Raw genomic sequence first — 17,995 nt, 5'->3', positions numbered from 1 at the left:
CAAAGGTCAAAGCTATAGGTCAGTCCCCAGGGGGAAAGGACGGTCAGTGGCAAATGGTCACCCTTCCTCCCCTCACTCCCTCCCCCCAACAGGAGGCTTAGAAACAGATGGTGTTTTTGCATCAGAAACAGAAGAGGAAAAGCAAAATAAACAACTGGAAACCCAAACAGCACAAGCTGCTCCCATTCTTTTCTGGAAAGTGCACAGCCCTTTGTTGACCCCGACTTCCCTCGTTAGCACGGTCAACGTGCCATCTGAACAAATGGGGCGTGTTTCCTGGGCTCCAGGGGCCTCGGGGGTGCCACCCCCCCCCCCCCCGGAGCCCCAGGCCGGGAGGGCGGGGTCTGGACAGAGCCGCCGCGGCCGCAGCACCTGGCCGCCATCCCTGTTCCGGGAGCACCTGTGTCAGTCCAGGGGCGACCAGGAAAGGCGTGCCTCGCACGGCAGGTCAGGACAGGCCTTGAACTCAGCCACGCACGCGGGGAGCTGGGACGTGCGTATCTGCTGGCTCTGCCGCCACCTCCCCAGGCACCACCCGGCCTCCCTTTACACCAGCCCAGCCCCATCAGACCTGAATTCCCAGATCTGGGCCAAGACTCGCACTCTTAACCAGTGCCCCCGGTGGTCTGATGGCCACCGAGATCCGAAGCCACCTTCTTAGAAATCCTCCCACGCTCTAATAAACCACCTGGGCACCTGGGGGAGGGAGACGCTGGCAGCACGCGGCAGAGATGCGCCGGACCTACCCACGTTCTCGCCCAGGGCACGGGACCCACCTGTGCTGACAAACATGACATCGTAGACGGTCCCGTCCAGGGCCTGGGTCCTGTCCACCACGATCTGTGTGTAGTTCGCGTCGGTTTTGACCAGCCGGGGTCTGTTGTCTACCGGGGTCACAGAGTCGTCCATGAGCGGGTGATCTTTGACAAACTGCAGGGTCTTGTCTGGCAGGTTGAGCGAGCTGGAGAGGTTGGCCGCCCGCGCCTCCCGGTTGATACACTGCAGGGGGCAGACCAGCCGTCAGCACGCACGCACTCGGGCGCGCAGCACACGCTCCGAGCAAGAGCTGAGGCTTCCCCGAGGTGCAAAGCTCGGGACCCCAGAGTGGGCTTCTTCAAAACATGGAAAAACTGAGGTGACCTTCCCCCAGGAATCTGAAGACACAGTTAAAAAGCACGTGGGAAATGCAACGATCTTTTCGTCCACAAAACACAGCTGTGTCTCATGATATGTAATGATTTTCGTCTCTTCGTAAGTGAAAAAATTGTGTCAAGCTTTTGAAATTAAAAATAAATATTTATCATTTGATAGCTCTCCTAGAAAAGAAGCCTGCAAAATTCACTAGAAACAGTCCAATTCTAAATACAAGGAGCACAAAGGTCAAGAGAATGAAGGATCTTTTCTCCACCCAGCACCTGGTGTGCAAAAACCAAAATTCACGGCCACAAGTGAACACCTTTTGCTTAATGACATGCATGAAAGTTTATGGGCCAGGTCAGCAGGGGTGGGGGGCCCAGGGAGGGGGACCGTCCCGGGGGTGAGCTCTGAGCACCAGACCACTCACCCAGGTCACAGCCCTGCCTGTGGGCCGCCACCCGGCCTCGCTGACCAGTCACACAACACAAGGAGGCAGCCACACAGGCCTAGAAACCCAATTCACTACTTTCAGAAGAAAATGTGACTCCCATTAATGAATGGAGAGTATCGCTCAACTCTTTGCTGAGAAATCGTGTGTTTCTTTTGCAGGAAACAGAAAATGAAACAGAGCTGGTTTCATTACGCAACGTGCATCCCACACGATGCTAATCCCGTGCCAGCCAGGACGGCCTTCCTTTCCGGGGAGCACGTCGCACCAGCTGTCACGCAGCACGCCGAGGAGCAGGGCCAGGGGAAGGGGGAGCGCGCCCGCAGCCCCGCCCCGCCCCGCCCCGCCGCCTGCAGCCCCGGCCTGCTCACCGCCCCGGGCTGCGGCGTGGGCACCGGCCCGTTGTAGCGCACCCACTTGGTGTGGGACTGCTCCACCGTGGCACTCTGCATGTACTTCCCGCTGGCGAACACCGCCTCGGCCGTGGACAGGTTGTAGGCACACACGGCCGACAGCCCCACGTTGTTCCTGGGGGGGAGGGGTGGTGTGACTGCCCTGGGTCGGGGGGATGCAGAGAAGACAGCCCCGCCCCCGCCCGCCCCGGGCACTCACAGCTGCGGGGTGAAGACCCCGTAGAACACGGGCTCCTTCAGGCCCGGGGCCCGGAGGACGAAGACGTCCCGCAGCACGTTGAAGACGAGGTTGCTCTCCGGCCGGGAGCAGATGAGCCTGGCCTTCAGGAAGGAGGTCCACTTCTTCTGTAAGGTCCTCAAGCCGCCCTGGTCCCCCTGAAACCCAAAGACGGGCGTGGCAGGAGGAGGGCAGGCTCCCCCCGCGGGCGGGCGGTAAGGGACGCACTCGGGCCCAGAACAGCTCTTCTTAACGAAAGGCAGCAGAGGCCGGATGGGCAAGCCGGCTGCAGACCGCTCCGCATCCCCGGCGCGTCTTCCACAGCAGCTCGCACCCCGGATCCAAGCACAAAACCGAGCCGGCAGGTAACTCCCCCGATGAGGCGTCATCCAGTCGCAGCCAGAGCCGCCCGACTGCCCACACCCAGTGTCCTGCAGCAGACGCCCCTTGTCCTCGAACACGGTCACTGCTGCAGCCTTTGGCTCGTGTGCCTCTCCAGACTCAAGGCCCGGCTGTGAGTGACCTGCGGCACCAGGGGCCGGTGGGCGCACGGGCGCCCCCGTCTGTCTCAGGTCAACTGCGTAGGTGTGGTCTCCCCAAAAGGTGCTCCTCGTGGGAGATCAGACCCTCACTTCCCACCGGCCCCCGAGCGACCTGCTGGTCTCTGGACCTGCCAGGTTCTCCAAGAACACTTTTAAGGAAACTGACCACCAAGAGACAGTTGTCAACACCCCTGATGTGACTTAAATCTGGAGAGAAACAGTGAAACTGGGGCGACCAGACACACGTGAAATCGAAGTGTCCTTCTTTATTCTGGACACACTGAAACACGTTCCTCCCCGTCTTCACACTGGAACGGCAAATCCCAATTCTGGGAGAATCTGGCTAATAACAGCACAGGAAAACTAACTTCCTATAAACCAGGGGAGGTTGGAGGGAGGTGTGGTCGGCGCAGATCTGACCGCCACACACAGGTGCCGGTGCTCCCGGGGGGACGGAGGCCCGCACCCGATGCCCGTCCACACCGGCATTTCAGTGGCGCCCAGACGACACGAGGTCACCGAGGGCTGGAACCAAGGAGAAGGGGGGGAGGGCACTCACCTTGCACACCCTCGCCACCCGGGGGATCAGCAGCTTGAAGACAAACTCGTATTCGACAGACACCTCCGTGAAGAAGAAGTAGACCCTGTCGTCCTCGCCGTCGTCCAGGCTCTCTCGGATGACGTCAGAAAACACGAAGCTGGGCTCTGCAGGGAGCACTCTGGTTGTCCCTGTGCCCACAGAGTGGCCCGGGCGCCCCCTACAAAGGACGTGAGGGGGGCCCTGCCACGCCCCAGACTAACTCCAGGCCCAGGAAGGGCGGCGGTGCCCAGCACGTCCTCCTCGGCCTAAGGAGATGCCCGAGATGGTGGTTCTGAAGCACACCCTCCGGGGCCACCCCGAGAACTGAGCTGGGGCTCCCAACAGGCAGGCGGACTGGGGGCCCCAGGGAGCCAGATCCCGCCGTCCCTGGGGACCCGCTGGAAGATGTGCACCTGCCGGTTCCAACAGCACACGCCTGAAGTGGACAAATCCCTGACCACCAGACCCAGGGGCCCCGAGGCTCTGGCTCTGCCTGGCTGGCACCCATGAGAACAGTCCTGTGGGAGCAGCTGAGAGCCCCTGCACCGTGAACCTGACGTGGACACACGACGCTCAGAGGTGAGGTTGTAACATCGCGTGCCGATCTGATGAGCCTGGTTCGCCGCTCTGAGCCTCCCAGGTCCATCCTCAAGGGGAGGTAAAGGCAGACTTAAGGCAGCACCCCCTCAGCAGAGCAGAGAACAGCGAGGGCCCTGGCTGCTGGCCGTGTGGCCCCAGCAGCGCCTGGAGCGCCCTCACCGCGCGGGGGCACACGCGGGCGGGCTGGGAGCCAGGAAAGGGACAGCCAGAGCCGGGGCCCTGCTGGCGGGGAAGCGACCCCAGCCGGAAAGCCACCTTGGCTGGCGCCGCCTGCTCCTTACCGTTCAGCCAGGGTATCGCGTACTCTGTCCTCAGAGGGCTGTGGGAAGAATTTCGGGAGATGATGGGTTCGCTTCCCAAAAAGTTGTACGACGTCCCGGAATAAAGCTCTCCGTCTTCAGCGGCCCAGGAGGAGAGGGAAAAGGGGACAGACGCTCAGCGCCACGTTCCCCTTGCCGGCCTCACAGCAGTCCTCCCAGGACCCAGACAGCCCCCCGCCCTGCCGCTGGCCACGTGCTTCTGTTTCGTTTCTGTGACACGGGGCATCTTATGCTCCATGGTAAACTGTACTGCATGGGCCTTACGGGCAGCAACTAAGCCAAGCAAGGAGATCCTGCCTCCAGCGAATCAGCAAATACACCGGAGGCCGCACACAGGGCTTGGCCGGTCCGCCTCGGGCGTACAAGGACCACTCCCAGGCAGGCCGGGCTCAGGCACCAACTCTCCTCGAGCGGGGGCACCGACTCGGAGTGACCGACCACGCCAGACGATTTGCACAAACAAAGGATGTAAAATCTTCTCTCCCCACGGTTCTACCTTGTGGACCGTGGTGGCGGCTAGTTATCCAACCGAACAGTGAACTCAAAAGCTGCTATCAGGGGGCCCGCGGAGAGGCACCTGTACCTCTCGTGAGGACTGTGAACATGGGAGCGAAGCAGGGGGGACCCAGGGTCCAGCAGAGCTGAGAGCCGGAAACTCACCAACCATGACAGACGTGTAGCTCTGCGCGGGGTCGAAGGGACACCTTCCTTTGCCATCTTCATTTTTCCCCAGAAACTGAAAGGATGTTAAGCTCTATAATGGAACGAGAAGAAACAGGATCACAACGTGTCTGCGTTTCTGCAGTCATAGCGTCGTCTTTGTTGGACCGTTTAATTACAGACTCGCTCTTCTGGGGGGACGGAGGGGAGAGCGCATGTGTGGCCAGCCCCCGAGTCCCGGTCTGGACGCCGGCGTCTCGGCGTGCTTGCTCTGACACCCTTGAGAGCTCCTTGAGATTCTACAGCCTCGGTTTGCTCCTCTGTAACACAAGCACAGCGGTGCTGATGGCTCGAGGGCCGTCGAGCAGCCAGGGAAACCCAAACACAGGACGTGCTCTGGAATGAGCAGAGGCCACGTGCAGGATCCTGACGTCCACAGAGATGGCCCTCGTGGCAGCGCAGGACCCGGCCAGCCAACGAACAGATGACAGGAAGAAGGAGCAGGACCGCCCCCTCATTCTGCCACCAAAACCCACTGCAGATGGATCAGTGACTTGAAGATTAACAATGGGACCGTGCTGCGTGAACAGAGATTTCAGTCTTAGGACAATCTCGTCACCTAGCGAGAGAGCCCGGATCAAGTCGGGGAGAGAGACAACGGACAGAGCCAACACGTGAAGGACCGGACGGCTCCTGTCGACAGAAAGAATGAGACAGAGGCCAGCAACAGTGACCACGTGGGGGGAAAGCCTGCAAAACGCGGCGTCTCCACCCCGAACGTGTCACAAGCTTGTTCAGATGAGGTAAGAAGGCCTCCAGGAGGAAAATGGTCAAAACACAGCGAGGGAGAGAAAGAAGAAACCCACGGGGCAGCGCAGACAGGAAAGGGTGCTCCGAGCTACCGGAAACGCAGCAAGCACGCGAAAACGGGCGCGGGAGGCGATTTTCCACCCAGCAGCCTGGAGAAGCTCCAGAAGGGGGACAGCCTGCCTGCGAGGGTGGACGAGCCGCCTCACTGTCTGTCTGTCTGTCTGTCTGTCTGCCTGCCTGAGGGAGGCAGGGAAAAGTGTCACAGCCACAGGGCAGAGAGGGCCCAGACGCACGGGGAAAGCCGCGGCCACGTTTCTAGCAGGCTTCGGTCACCAGGAGTGAACTGGGGCTGCCAGGGCACTCACTTGGCACGACTCGCAGGCCGAGTTCCCAGGGAATGTTTGGGGAAATCTGCGTGAGGGCTGAAGGTGAGGTGACACCGGGGAATTCCTAAGTCTTAGATGTGACGACAGACTTGGCATGATGCAGGAAAATGTCATTACTCTCGGGCATGTGACAACATTCAGGGGTGACGGGCCACAGCCAAGCACGCCCGCACGTGCACGCTCCCCACTGTGCGGTCCAGGTGCTTGGGACACGCGGGCAGGACCAACTGTGCTGTCGGCTTGAAAAATTTTTTAAATATTGGGAAAAAAATACAGGTCTAGCTTGAAATGGAACATACGATTCCCCGACTTCAACAACGTGTCTATGGAACTGAAGTTTAAATTCCACACCCTAAGATTCTGACTAACTAGAGTTTAGCCAGGAAATCCTTTCACGTACAAAATGTTTCTAATATGACTAACACGCAGTCCGTCACTGAGGACCGCAGGTCTCGGCGTCTCGGAGCACCCCCCACCCCGACACCAACCTCGGCCGCGGGGTCTGTGGACACAGACGGCCCGGCAGACCCAGGCCACGTGCGGACCCCTCCCCAGGGGTCCGTGTGAATACCAGGCTTTCTAGGCAGATCCTTACTTCGCCCACACCTTGTCCTATCCTTTACCTCTGACTCAGGCTTGGAAAATATTTTAAAGTTCCAACTGATTCAGGGTTTTAGCAAAGTAAGCCCTCCGCGCCGGCATACTTCACGTGTGACGGGTGCTAAGTCAGGGTAGAAGGTGGGCCTCATTTTCAACCCTCATGTGCATTTAAAACACTCCTCCTCCCCCTCTATGGTCGTTACAAATGGCTCATCAGATCCTCTGGGGATGAAGATTACCTCCAGGAGAGACACTGCCCGCTAACGCCCTCGCTCCTTCCGGCTCACAGTCGGCAGGTGAGTCAGCAGTGGCGGGAGGGCGGGGTGAGGGCGGGGGCCCTCTCCCCAGGACCCTGACACAGCGGAAGGCAACCGAACAGGCTCGGGGCGAGTCGGGGACGTGACGCGGGTGAGGGAGGGGCGAGGCCCTGCTTCTAAGCCCCAGCACACTGACTCGCCCTTGGAGGAGCGAATTCCAGAAGGGGCATCGGGGGCAACTCACACCCCAGCAGCCAGCACCGGATGGCAGCGCCCCAGGACCAGAGGGGTAGACATGCTGTCCTGGGGACAGCGGGCCCAGGCTGCTCTGAAGACCACACGTGGGATGGGGACACACATTCACTCCTCTTGGTTCTGGGGGCAGGACGCCAGGGATCAGGGTGCCAGCATGGTTAGCTCCTGGCGAGGAGCCCCTTCCTGGCTGGCAGACAGCGGCCTTCTTGCCGCATCCTCACGTGGTCAGAGATAGAGAGATGTCTCTTCCTCTTCTTGTAAGGCCATCATCCCATCGGATCGGGACTCCACCCTTATGATCTCGTTTAACTTCACTTATCAGGGAATTCCGGCTTCAACATATGGATTTGGGGGGGGGGGGTCACAGACATTCAGCCCACAACGTACATGAGCCAAGAACAGGGGATGGACCTAGGAGCAGAGGTCCTGGCTTCCCCACTTGGCCAGGACCCAGCACATAGCCAGGGCTCCTCAAACAGTGTAGAATGTGACAAAGAGAAACAGGCAGGACGCTGGGTCCCGGCTCGCTGTGCTTCTCTGTCAACAACGCCCCTCCCAGGAGGTGCCCCGCTGCCAGCTTTGCACCGTGGGTCCTGCCCCGGCCACACCCTCAGCCATGCAGAGAGGACGCAGGCTGAGAGGAGGCTGGGAGAGGATGGGGCCTTCGGAGCTGCCCCCACCCCCACACAGCTGCAGGAAGGAAACCCCCCGGCTCTGCAGAGTGGGGATCACCAGGCGCTGCCCCCCGCCCTGCTCGGCTCTAACTGCTGGCCAGGGACATGCCGCAGCCTTACCAGGTGGTCGCAGGCCGGCTGGAACGCGTTGGTCCCGCACACGTAAAGGGCGTTGGCACTCAGCGGCTGCAGCACGCGGATGTAGTTCAGGCATTCTGTCTACAAGGGAAGGAAACGCACGGGTCAACCAGATGTCCTCACAGCTCACCAACGACAGACCCCTGACGACGTGTTCACTGCTGCATGTCCTCACGCACCGGCCCGGCCCGGCCCTGTCCAGCGTAAGGGGAGCAGACTCACTGAGATCCGGCCCCATCCCTGGACAAACCTAAATCTGCAGCAGCCTGAGGGCTTTTGTCTCCGCAGCACCCACAGGCCGCTGTCAGGTGCCAAGTGGACTTCACTTCAGGCACTAATTTGCACTCCGCAAAGATGTGCCAGCCGAAACAGCAATGGAAGCTGACCTCGAACCTCGCTGGACACCCACCATGGGAGAAGCCATGTTCGCTCTCACTGAGCACACGTGCACGGGGCTGGCAGGCCCACGGGGAAGTGCGCTGTGCGGAATTCCCTCCGGTTTCCCCTCCTTGGGGGGCCCCAGCCTCCACGCCCCAATGCGTGCAACTGGAAACCGTGCTTGTCAGGAGAGGGGTGTGTCTCGCCCGCCCAGCTCAGGGCCGAGGCTGGACTAATGAGGGGTCCGCCTCAGAATGCCGCCGAGGAACCCACTATTTCAGGCTGAAATGCCCTTGGATTATACGAGCCAGTATCTGAAATTATCCCTGCTCAGAAGAGTGTTTTTGTTTTTGTTTGTTTTCTTTTTGCCATGATTGTTCTTTAAACTGGCTGGAAGTCACTCATCCTCCCCAAAAAGAACTGGGAGGGGCCCTGACCGCCGCCCGGCCCCCACGCGGGGCGGCCAGAGCGCTCGTCCTAATTTAGCTCCAGGGCCACTCCCTGCAGCGCCTCCTACACTGCAAGGCCTGCATGTTCCCTCGTTTCTCACACTAACTTGAATTTAGTGACTTTAAGTGAAAGTATTGAGCATTTTGCTGAAAATAATTTAGCCAAAATTCTCTTCATTTTGGTTTTTAAAAAAAAATTTAACTGTTTTGAAATTAACTGGTAACTACTACGATTTACAACTCAGCTGTCTACACCAACTGCCAAGACAGGGTCTTAAATTCTAAGACTCCGACACTGGCCCAGCACCAGTTAGATGCAGGGAGGCCCAGTGGGTGAGGGGTAACCCGAGCTCGGGACGGAGACAGACCCTCAGCCCAGGGCTCCCAGACGGGCACCAGGTCCAGGTGCCCCGCATCTCCTGGAGAAGGAGCAGACTCTCAAGGGAGAGGTGCTGCCCCAAATCCAGGACCCCTGCACCCCCCGCCAGGCTGCTGGGGTGCAGGGGTGGCACGAACCCTGCACGCCACACCTTCAGCCAACAGGCACCAGGCACTGCTTTCCGTAGTCAAAGTTTTAGGCCCTCCGAATAAATTCAGTTCAGATAAACTTTAAAGTAATTTGCAAAAGCTGCGTTTGGCACCTGCTTTGAGAGCCCCAAGCTCACCAGCTGGGCACAGAGGGGTCACCTGCAGGGGTAGTCAGGAGGACGTGACTGCTAGAATTCTGAGGGCTGGGCCACCGCCCAGGCGGCGCTGAGCAAGCCGGGGCACGCGGGAGTACAAAGCAACTAAGAAACTGGGCGGCCTTTGAAGTCTGCCGAAGAAGTTACCTGTTTTGACTTCCCCTTCTCCGCGCATTTGGCTTTTTTATCTTCTGAGACCTTCCAGTAGGCCTGTGAGGAGCAATGAGGGTCCATTTTAGTGCACGTCCCCCTTTCAAAGGAGATGCTGGCATGAAAAACGTACAGTTTACAAAGCGCATGGCGGCATCTAGAGCACAACTGTTTCCCGAGACGGTAACATCCGAGGCTGCAAAGTGAGGCTCGCGGAGCAGGCACCGGGGCCCGTGAGCAACGGGGGCCCCGGGCAAGTTCTAGCCGTGAGCCTCCCCCGCAGCCGGGCACCGGGAAGGCTGCTCCCGGATGACCGTGATGCACAACAAAACAACTGCAAAAACTAAACGTGTACAAGTGGGGAGGACTGAATTATTTACCAAAAAGCTGAACCACCGGCATTCGCAAGATCAGAGTGGGTTTTTTCATCCCTTCCGAAGAGACTCTGGGGTCCAGTAAAAAGTCTTTGCCGTTTACTTGAACCATCAGAGAAACGGCAGGATGATGAGTCTCTAAATGTTACGTGATGGCAGCAGGGGAAGGGGACGGAGCAGCGCGCGGGTGGAGCACCTTCCGCAGACGCGGGAAGCTCTGGGCTCCTGCTCCGTCCGCACCAGGTCTATGGGTCAGGCTGGCGGCGCCTCGGCCCCTCGCCCTCCAGAGGATGGGGAGCGACAGCCTGCGTCACCGAAGGCTCCCGCGCTCCTGCTCCCCCTCCCAGAGACCCCCCATCTGCCTGTGTGATATTCCAGGACTGATGCCAAATTATAATCTATTTCCCCCCTCGAGAACCAAAGCCGGCCATCGGGCGCTCAGAGGTCAGGAGGCACACAGAGCGTCTCCACGGCAGTGAAGCGAGTCCCTCAGCAGTGTTGCCAGAGGACTGGGAGTCCCAACCAGGCCCCAAGAAAGCAGAACAAAGCCCCATTTCAAAAAGTAAGCCGCCTTTAGAAATCAAAATGCGGAGAGTTTAACCATCATCATCTACGCACAACGCCTGAGGACGCGGGAACGGAGCTCTGACGGGCCCTTGGCCACATTCCTGGGGTGGCCCTGAGGCGTGGCTGTGGCCCTTTCACTTTTTCTCTTCGTCTACGTCTGCGGGGCCCAAGGCCTCTCGGTCACCCCAAGGGGCCGCAGTGACTGAGCACCCGCGGGCCGGCGTGTGTGCGTGGTGGAACCGCGGTTCTCCCAGGATGACACCCTGGAGGGCGGCATCGGCCCCGTCATGGGGAAGGGGGTGCCCAGGGGAAGGGGATGTGAAGGACAGGGGGTGGGGCAGAGTTCCAGGAGGCAGGCCCGGGCTCCCTCTGCTCTGAGCGCCCTGCAGTTTTACGTGTTTTATTTTCACAGGGTGACGTGGGAATCTCCTTTACGTGAAACAGAAATCAGCCCTACGCCTGACTCTGGAGATTAAGACAAAACCAAGCCAAAAAACCAAGGCGTCTGGGGCAGCAAATGCACAAGATGAGTGTGGACTGGCTCGACTCCAGAGAGCAAGAAAACCACACCAGCCGCTGGGGTCGCGTCTAAGGACTCGGGAGCCACAGAGAGGCCGTCAGAGGCCAGGAGGGGACAATCCGAGCATTGAGAACGGCTCGGGGCACTTCCAACACGTTTAAATCCATGAGTCATGGTCGTGCTGAAAAAAATCCATCAAAACACTCACTCTCTCCCTTTGGAGAGAATGAACTCATTATTTTGAAAACCTGTAAATCGTGGCAAGGATTTCAAGCACTGGTCCTGCCATTCCCAGAGGAACCGGCGTCGGGAGGCGTGATCAGTTGCTGACAGACAACGTGCCAGCTCACAGGCAGAGAAGGAAAGGCAGAGTTGGAACGTCCCATTTCGCAACCCTTAACGTGCGTGTGGCTCTGGGCTGTGACGGGCAGAGGCTGGCTGGAGGGTCCTGCCTGTTACAGGAGCCAGGCCGAGGCTGGGGGCCGGACAGGACTGCGAGGGGCTTTCCCAGCAAGTGGACCCTGGGCGGCTACCAGAAACAGACCTCGACAGAGTGCCCGGCCACACCCACAGCCTGGTTTCAACCCGATCAAACAGAACAGTCAAACGTCTTTTACAAGAGAGTCCGTGAAACGGGAACCCTGACTATCTGATGACGTTAATGATTCGGACGTGATAATGATACTTTGGTGATTCTAAAGAGAAAAAAAAGGCGTCCTTTCCTATAGGGGATGCCCAGGGAAACACCTGCAGATGAAGAGTGTTTGGGATTTGCCTCACAGCCTCCCGGGGGGCGCAGAGGAGGGGGACACGGGAGGGAGGACGGGGGTGAACCGCTGGCCTGCAGGAGCCTCGATGGTACAGGGTTCATCACATCACTCCCTCCGCTCCCACGTATGCCTCAGATTTTCAAACATCCTAGATAAAAAGAGGGTGATCCCAGGTGAGCTGCCAGCCCAAGGAGGACAGAGGCTCCCAGTGGAAACCCCGCAAGGGGGCTTCGTGGACACAGGGCGGAAAGGAAGTTTCGGGAGGAGAGGACCCTTGGTCCTGGTAGGCGGGCAGGCTGCTCAGTAGGTGCGCAGGACGTCTGTGGGGCCGGCCTTGGGGGTGAGCAGGCCACACGCCAAGCAAGGGTCTGACACCCTGGGCAGAGCCCAGCGGAGCCCACGTCATACCTCGTGCAGCTTCCTGGAGATGTTGTGCGCGTTCAAGGCAAACACGGCTTCCCGGGCGCCCACGTACAAGGTGTCCTTGTCCTCGCTCAGCAGCAAGGCCGAGTAGTTGAAGATGCCCGGCTCGTGAAACTGCGTCAGCTGCACCTCTGGGGGGGGGGGGGAGGAGGGGCAGGTCAGGGGGAAGGAGAGAACATTCTGGGTGTTTCTGAGCCTGGACACACCCTGAGCGCCCGGTCTCCTTCCACTGCGCCGTCACAGCCGGGCCATGCAGGGGTCTGCTGCCCCGGTGGCCGGAACTCAGGCACCTTCGGGTGGAGCCGACCCCCCGGGCGGCCACCAGGTGTGAGGCCCAGACCCTGCCCCGTGGCTTCCCAGCAGTGTGACCTCTCAGGAATGTGCCCTTCTAGGGACACGACCTCCTGGCAGTGTGACCTCCTCGGAGTGCAGCCTCCCAGCAGAACGACCTCTTCGCGGCGTGACCTGTGACCTCCCAGGAGACTGCAGACCAGCCCCAAGCTTCTGGCCACTGGGCTTCCCTCCGCCTCCCACCAACCTCCCCTGTATGTGTGTTTGAATATCCACCGGTCAGGTTTACAAAGAACATAACTGCTTAGGATTTTCTTATTCAGAAAAAAACCATCTACCTCAACACCTTTAAAATAATCTATTTCAGCGATTGTATCTTTCAACCCAAACATTTTGTCAAGGATAAACACCCCAAACTTACAAAACACAGAAACCAGTGACTTTTCCACTTACTAGCTGATTGCATCCAGAGCTGTTTAGGAAAATGAGCGATTTAGGGGTTAGCGATTTAGGAGTAACGCAAGCATATCAACATTATTGCTATGATTATTGGTTTTTGCGGGGGAAGGTAATCAGGTTTATTTATTTATTTTCAGGGGAGGTACTGGGGGCTGAACCCACAACTTCGTGCAAACTAAGCACACGCTCCACCACGTGAGCTACGCCCTCCTCCTCGCCGACACTATTTCTTTGGAAGATGTCTCTTCTTTTTGACCATCCCAGCGTCAACTCTGAACGTGGCTTTCTGCATATCACCCAAGCTCTGACTTTACTTAAGGGGGAGGTGTCCTCGCTCCCCGCTCTCCTCAACGTCCAGTGTTGGCGAGAGATGCTCGCAGGACAAAGGCACCACCGGGCTCTGCGCGGGGCAGCTCAGCCCTGCAAGGGCCCCGGACCAGGACCAGGAGCGGAGCCCTCAGTCCACTGAGGCTGAATGTCCGGGGCCCCAAGACACAGCTCCCAAGAGAGGAAATAAATAAAACGGAAACTAATAAACGGCAAACGAAGACCGCTAGTCTGAAGCTCAACTACACGTACGTAATTCAATGTCCTCGAAGCACGGCCCTCCGTGTGGTCTGCGTCTGGGCGGCGGGCACCAGACATCAGGCATGAGGACGCTCAGCTTCCTCCCGGGGCCCCTGACTTAAAACCCAAAGCAGCAGGCGGTGCCCCAGCCCCGCGAGGGGCCGCGGCTATCCGGGCACCTCCCAGGAGCGCGGTGCAGACCCGGCAGACCCAGCGGCTCCCGCGCATCTTCGCATCTTGCATCTCGACATCTGAGCGGGGGCCGCTCCCTTCAGATGCCGAGGCGCCGCCGACAGGGCTCTGCCCTCACCTTGGTGCTCCCAGGTGATCCGAGGTACGGGAGCAAACGCCACCGCTGTCCCAAACACCATGGCGAGGGCGGCGAGCAGCCCCCCCGTGGGGACGCACATCCTCATCGGCTGGGCCGCAGCGGGGATTTCGGCAGCAAACGCCCGTGGGTGGCAGCACCCGGCAGTGGGTGTCCGGCTGGGTGCTGCTCAGAGCCCCGGGGCCACGGCCTGCAGCACAGCCGGGAGCTGGGGGGCGGCGCCAGCCCCGAGGACCCGCATTTCTCGGTGCGCTGGGAGAGGGCGGGCTGCTCTCAGCGCCGCCAGGGTCAAGGGCCGCCCGGCGCTCTCAGTGTGCTGCTTTACGGCCTTCCGAAGAAATTCTGGAAGAAAGTGAGAAGGAAGGATGTGTGGTAATAGCGCCTGCTTTCCGTTTGCCCAACATCCCCCATGGCTCTGCTCTCCCCACACCCCCAGCCACGGGCTCCGTCTGCTGAGGAGCAGAACGATGAGGACACGGGGCCCCGGGGGACGGCCCCACACAGACACAGGCGGAGTTACAGGAGTCGGGGCTTCCCACTCCTCAGGTCAGCCCGGGATGCAGGACGGACATGGGGACCCAGGCCAGGGGGACAAGTGCCGGCCTGGCTGCCCAGCTTCCTCCCCGTGCGGCCGCCGAGTCCAGCTGGTAATGCGACGGGAAAGAAGGAATGGAACCTGGGTTTCAGTTTCCCTCACAGACTCCGGCTTCCCAATTCCTGTGATCCTCATCGAGGGCGACAGTCAGAGCTAAAGACCGGAGGGCGGCACAGAGGCCGAAGCCTACGGGTACACACGCACACGCTCGCCTGTGCAAGCACACGCCTATGCACGCATACAGACACACACACATGCACGCGTGTCCTGGTCGTGCAGGAGTGGCTGACCTCCCGCAGGGGACAGGGCCACCCCCGATGGCCTCGCCCCTCCCGCCTCACCCTCAGTGTGCACCCATGGGGACAGTGGTCATGGGCTCTGCTTTGTCACTGAGAAACACTCGATGGAAAAAACAGCCCTGAGTTGTACACAGCAACTGTGGGGCTGGGGGTCCGCAGGTCTCCTGGCCTCCCCCTTGCTCAGTCCCAAGCACCCTCTGCGAGGGTCCCGGTGGGGGGGCCACAGGAGAGCCCCGCTCCAGATCAGGGCATCAGGGCAACTGAGCACTGGGGTTTGCCCCAGACCTGAGGCACCACCAGGATCCCAGTGACACTCTGAGATGGACTGGTTCCCAACTTCTCAGGAGGAAGCTTAAACCACAACGCGGCCTAAGAAGAGGCAGGACCCTTGCTGACCACACCTGGGGGTACAATTAAGTGACGGCAGAAGCCCCCACGCTCTGCAGAGTAACCTGCCCCGGGAGGCCCCACGCGGCGTCCATGGGCACACAACCCCTTCATACCGAGTGCCCTCTTGCAATACGGTGGAGCAGCTGCCTCCCCCCTCCCCCCTCCCCGCCCCTGCAGGTCCCAGGAGTCGGCCATCCTCACCTCCTCCTCTTCCCTCCACCCCCACCAAGCCAACCCACCTCCAGGTCTATCTGTCCAACTGACAGCCCCGGGACCCTCCCTGCCCGGAACCTTCCCCTCGCACCTGCCATCACCGTCAGCATCCTGACCACCATCTGTCAGGACGTGTGAGGGGCAGCCAGCTCCCTCACTTCCTCTCCTGGCTCAGCCTCTCCCTGCACCCCCCAACCTGCCACAGGCCAGCATTTGTCCAGCCACCTGCCCTGCTGTTCCCTGACACCTCAGGCCAAACCTAACCTCCCAAGAGGGTTTGGGGAGAAGTTTCGGCTTCCTGTTCACCTGGTTCGGTCACTGCCTCCAGGAAGCTCTCCCGGCTCCTTCCTCATTCCGCCCAGGGACGTCACCGCTCACATCCCCTGGTGTCCCTGTCTCGACCCCAAAACCCATCAGAGAGCACGGCGTGCCCTTGGCGGAGCTCTGGGAGGTCCTTTTATTTGCATGGGGCACTACACCTCATGCTCCACTTCAGGACTCAGGGAGGACTTGCCACTGGGGAGATGCCAGGCAAGGGCCAGACTCCAGGGAACAGGCCTCATTTGCCTGCCCACCTTCCCTGCTCAGGCGCGAGGCACTAGCCAGGCTCCCCGTCCACCCAGCATCTATTCTCCGTCCTGACTGGTCCCCTGAAGTCAGGGAGCACACGGAGTCCGTCTTTTTCTCCAGGGACTGGCACGTCCTGGACGGAGGCTGGCACTTCTTTCCACAAAGGGCCAGATGGGCATTACTTTCAGCTTTTTGATTCTTAGAGCCTCTGTCCAGCGTGGTAGCTCGAGAGCAGCCACAGATGACGGGTGAATGGACGAGCGTGGCTGAGCGCCAACACAACTGTGTACAGGACAGGCGCCGGCTGCTGGCCAAGCCCCGCACGGGGGGCCCACAGGGACAGCCAGCCCAGACACCCAGCGGCAAGGGCGTGACCCACGCTGAACGCAACACCAGATACAGCGGGAAGCTGAGGAGGCCAGGAGGGGAGGAGGGAGGGCTGCCTCACGGAGGGGCTGTCAGTGCACACCCTCCGCGAGCCAGCTCTGGGGGCGCCCACCGTGTGGGTCACATGTCACCGTCGGCCCGGGCCCCAGGTGGGGACCCTGCTCTCCTGCCCTCAGTACAGAAGTGAGGTACACGGAGGCTCTCGTAGCCCAGGCCAGGTGAGGTCTCACGCTGCCGAAACGTGCTCAGTACACAACCCCACTGAGTGTCCAGCGAACACTAAACACTGCAGAAATCCCGCACGGCCCCGGGACGCGGAGGTCCTGGGGGAAGCTGTCTGTGCAGATGAGGCTGGGGTTCGAGGAGCACTGGATGCCCGCCTGGCTCACCGCCAGGCCCACGTCCGCTCCGAGCGAGGCAACGCTCACCTCTCATCCTGATCTCTCCACAGCCTCCTACCCACCGACCCTGGTTCTGTTCAGCCTGCTGCCTGGAGCAGAGATTGCTCGCTTCATGTCCCAGCATCCACATCCCTGCATTCTCACTAACAGAATCTTAATTTTCCCTGGGGTGGCAGTGTGCCCAGCTGAGCATATCTCCCAGCTTCCCTGCTGGCAGCTCTGGCCAAAGAACTGTGAACAGCAGTTATTAGGTAGGACTTCCAGTAAAGCTCTCTAAAAAAGGCTGACTCAGCTGGTGTTTGTACCTTTTGGTTTCAGCCTTTCCTCTTTCTGCTGCCTGGAAACTGATGGCTGGAGCTCTGGCAGCCATCTTGTGAATGTGAAGATAAGAGGGTCAATTCTAAGAACAGCCAAGTGGAAATCCACAAGAACTTGGGGCCCTCACAACAAACTGGAGACTTTTCACCTGGTTTCCTCTGCTTACCTCTAGACTTGATAATAAACTACTAATCCCTTTAAGTGACTGTTTTTTCAGATCGTTGTTACCAGCAGCCAGACACAACCTCCCTATAACACATTTACCAAACAGCAGCAGGAGCCAGAATAATGCTTTTCATGTAAATCAGAACATATCATTTCCCGACACAAGATGTTTCTCACTCATGTTAAACCCAAGTGTGCGACCTCGGTCCACCCTTTATCCAGCCTCTCCCGTTCCATGCCTCCTCCACCTTCCGTCCCAGCCATGCCTGGATATGTGGCGCTTGGCCCATCTGCAGGCTGTGTTCCCACCGCCTGTCAGAACCTTTCAGAGCATTTCCACGTGCGTCTGTTCCAGAGATCACGTGTGCAAGTCCCACAGCACTGGGGTTTCCTGGAGAAGACTTTTTCTCCATATGACTGATCAGTGACTGGCAGTGCCTCCCCACAGCTTCTCTGCCTTGAGCTCCCAAACAGGCTAAGTTTTCTAGGAACGCTCCACCTCAGGGCAGGGAGAAGACGGGTGGCTGCCAGGGTTAGGGCAAGTGAGGGATGAACAGGCAGGGCGCAGAGGGTTTTTACTGCTCTGGAGGGGGACGCTGAAATGGGGAAGGGAAACTCCATGTACTTTCTACTCAATCTCACTGTGAATCTGAAACTGCTC

General features: G+C 59.4%; 1 protein-coding gene across 12 annotated transcripts in view; it reads right to left on the bottom strand.

Annotated features, from left to right (window-relative positions):
• The window catches only part of SEMA4D (semaphorin 4D), a 109,693-nt gene that overhangs the window by 20,401 nt on the left and 71,297 nt on the right, over nt 1-17,995 (bottom strand). For all 12 annotated transcript variants that reach the window (XR_012503505.1, XM_074355820.1, XM_074355821.1 and 9 more), the window contains 10 exons: nt 13,979-14,338; nt 12,337-12,482; nt 9,695-9,757; nt 8,020-8,118; nt 4,918-5,011; nt 4,219-4,332; nt 3,317-3,462; nt 2,198-2,373; nt 1,957-2,113; nt 777-999 (listed from right to left, as the gene is read on the bottom strand). Coding sequence is in view for 11 of the 12 variants with exons in the window: in XM_074355820.1 (XP_074211921.1) it covers nt 777-999; nt 1,957-2,113; nt 2,198-2,373; nt 3,317-3,462; nt 4,219-4,332; nt 4,918-5,011; nt 8,020-8,118; nt 9,695-9,757; nt 12,337-12,482; nt 13,979-14,084 (1,324 nt within the window). In the remaining variant the exon portion in view is untranslated. The remainder of the gene's footprint in view (nt 1-776; nt 1,000-1,956; nt 2,114-2,197; nt 2,374-3,316; nt 3,463-4,218; nt 4,333-4,917; nt 5,012-8,019; nt 8,119-9,694; nt 9,758-12,336; nt 12,483-13,978; nt 14,339-17,995) is intronic.

The sequence above is a fragment of the Camelus bactrianus genome, chromosome 31, assembly GCF_048773025.1.
Source record: "Camelus bactrianus isolate YW-2024 breed Bactrian camel chromosome 31, ASM4877302v1, whole genome shotgun sequence".
In the NCBI taxonomy this organism is placed as follows: domain Eukaryota; kingdom Metazoa; phylum Chordata; class Mammalia; order Artiodactyla; family Camelidae; genus Camelus; species Camelus bactrianus.
This window is presented reverse-complemented; position numbering and strand designations above follow the sequence as displayed.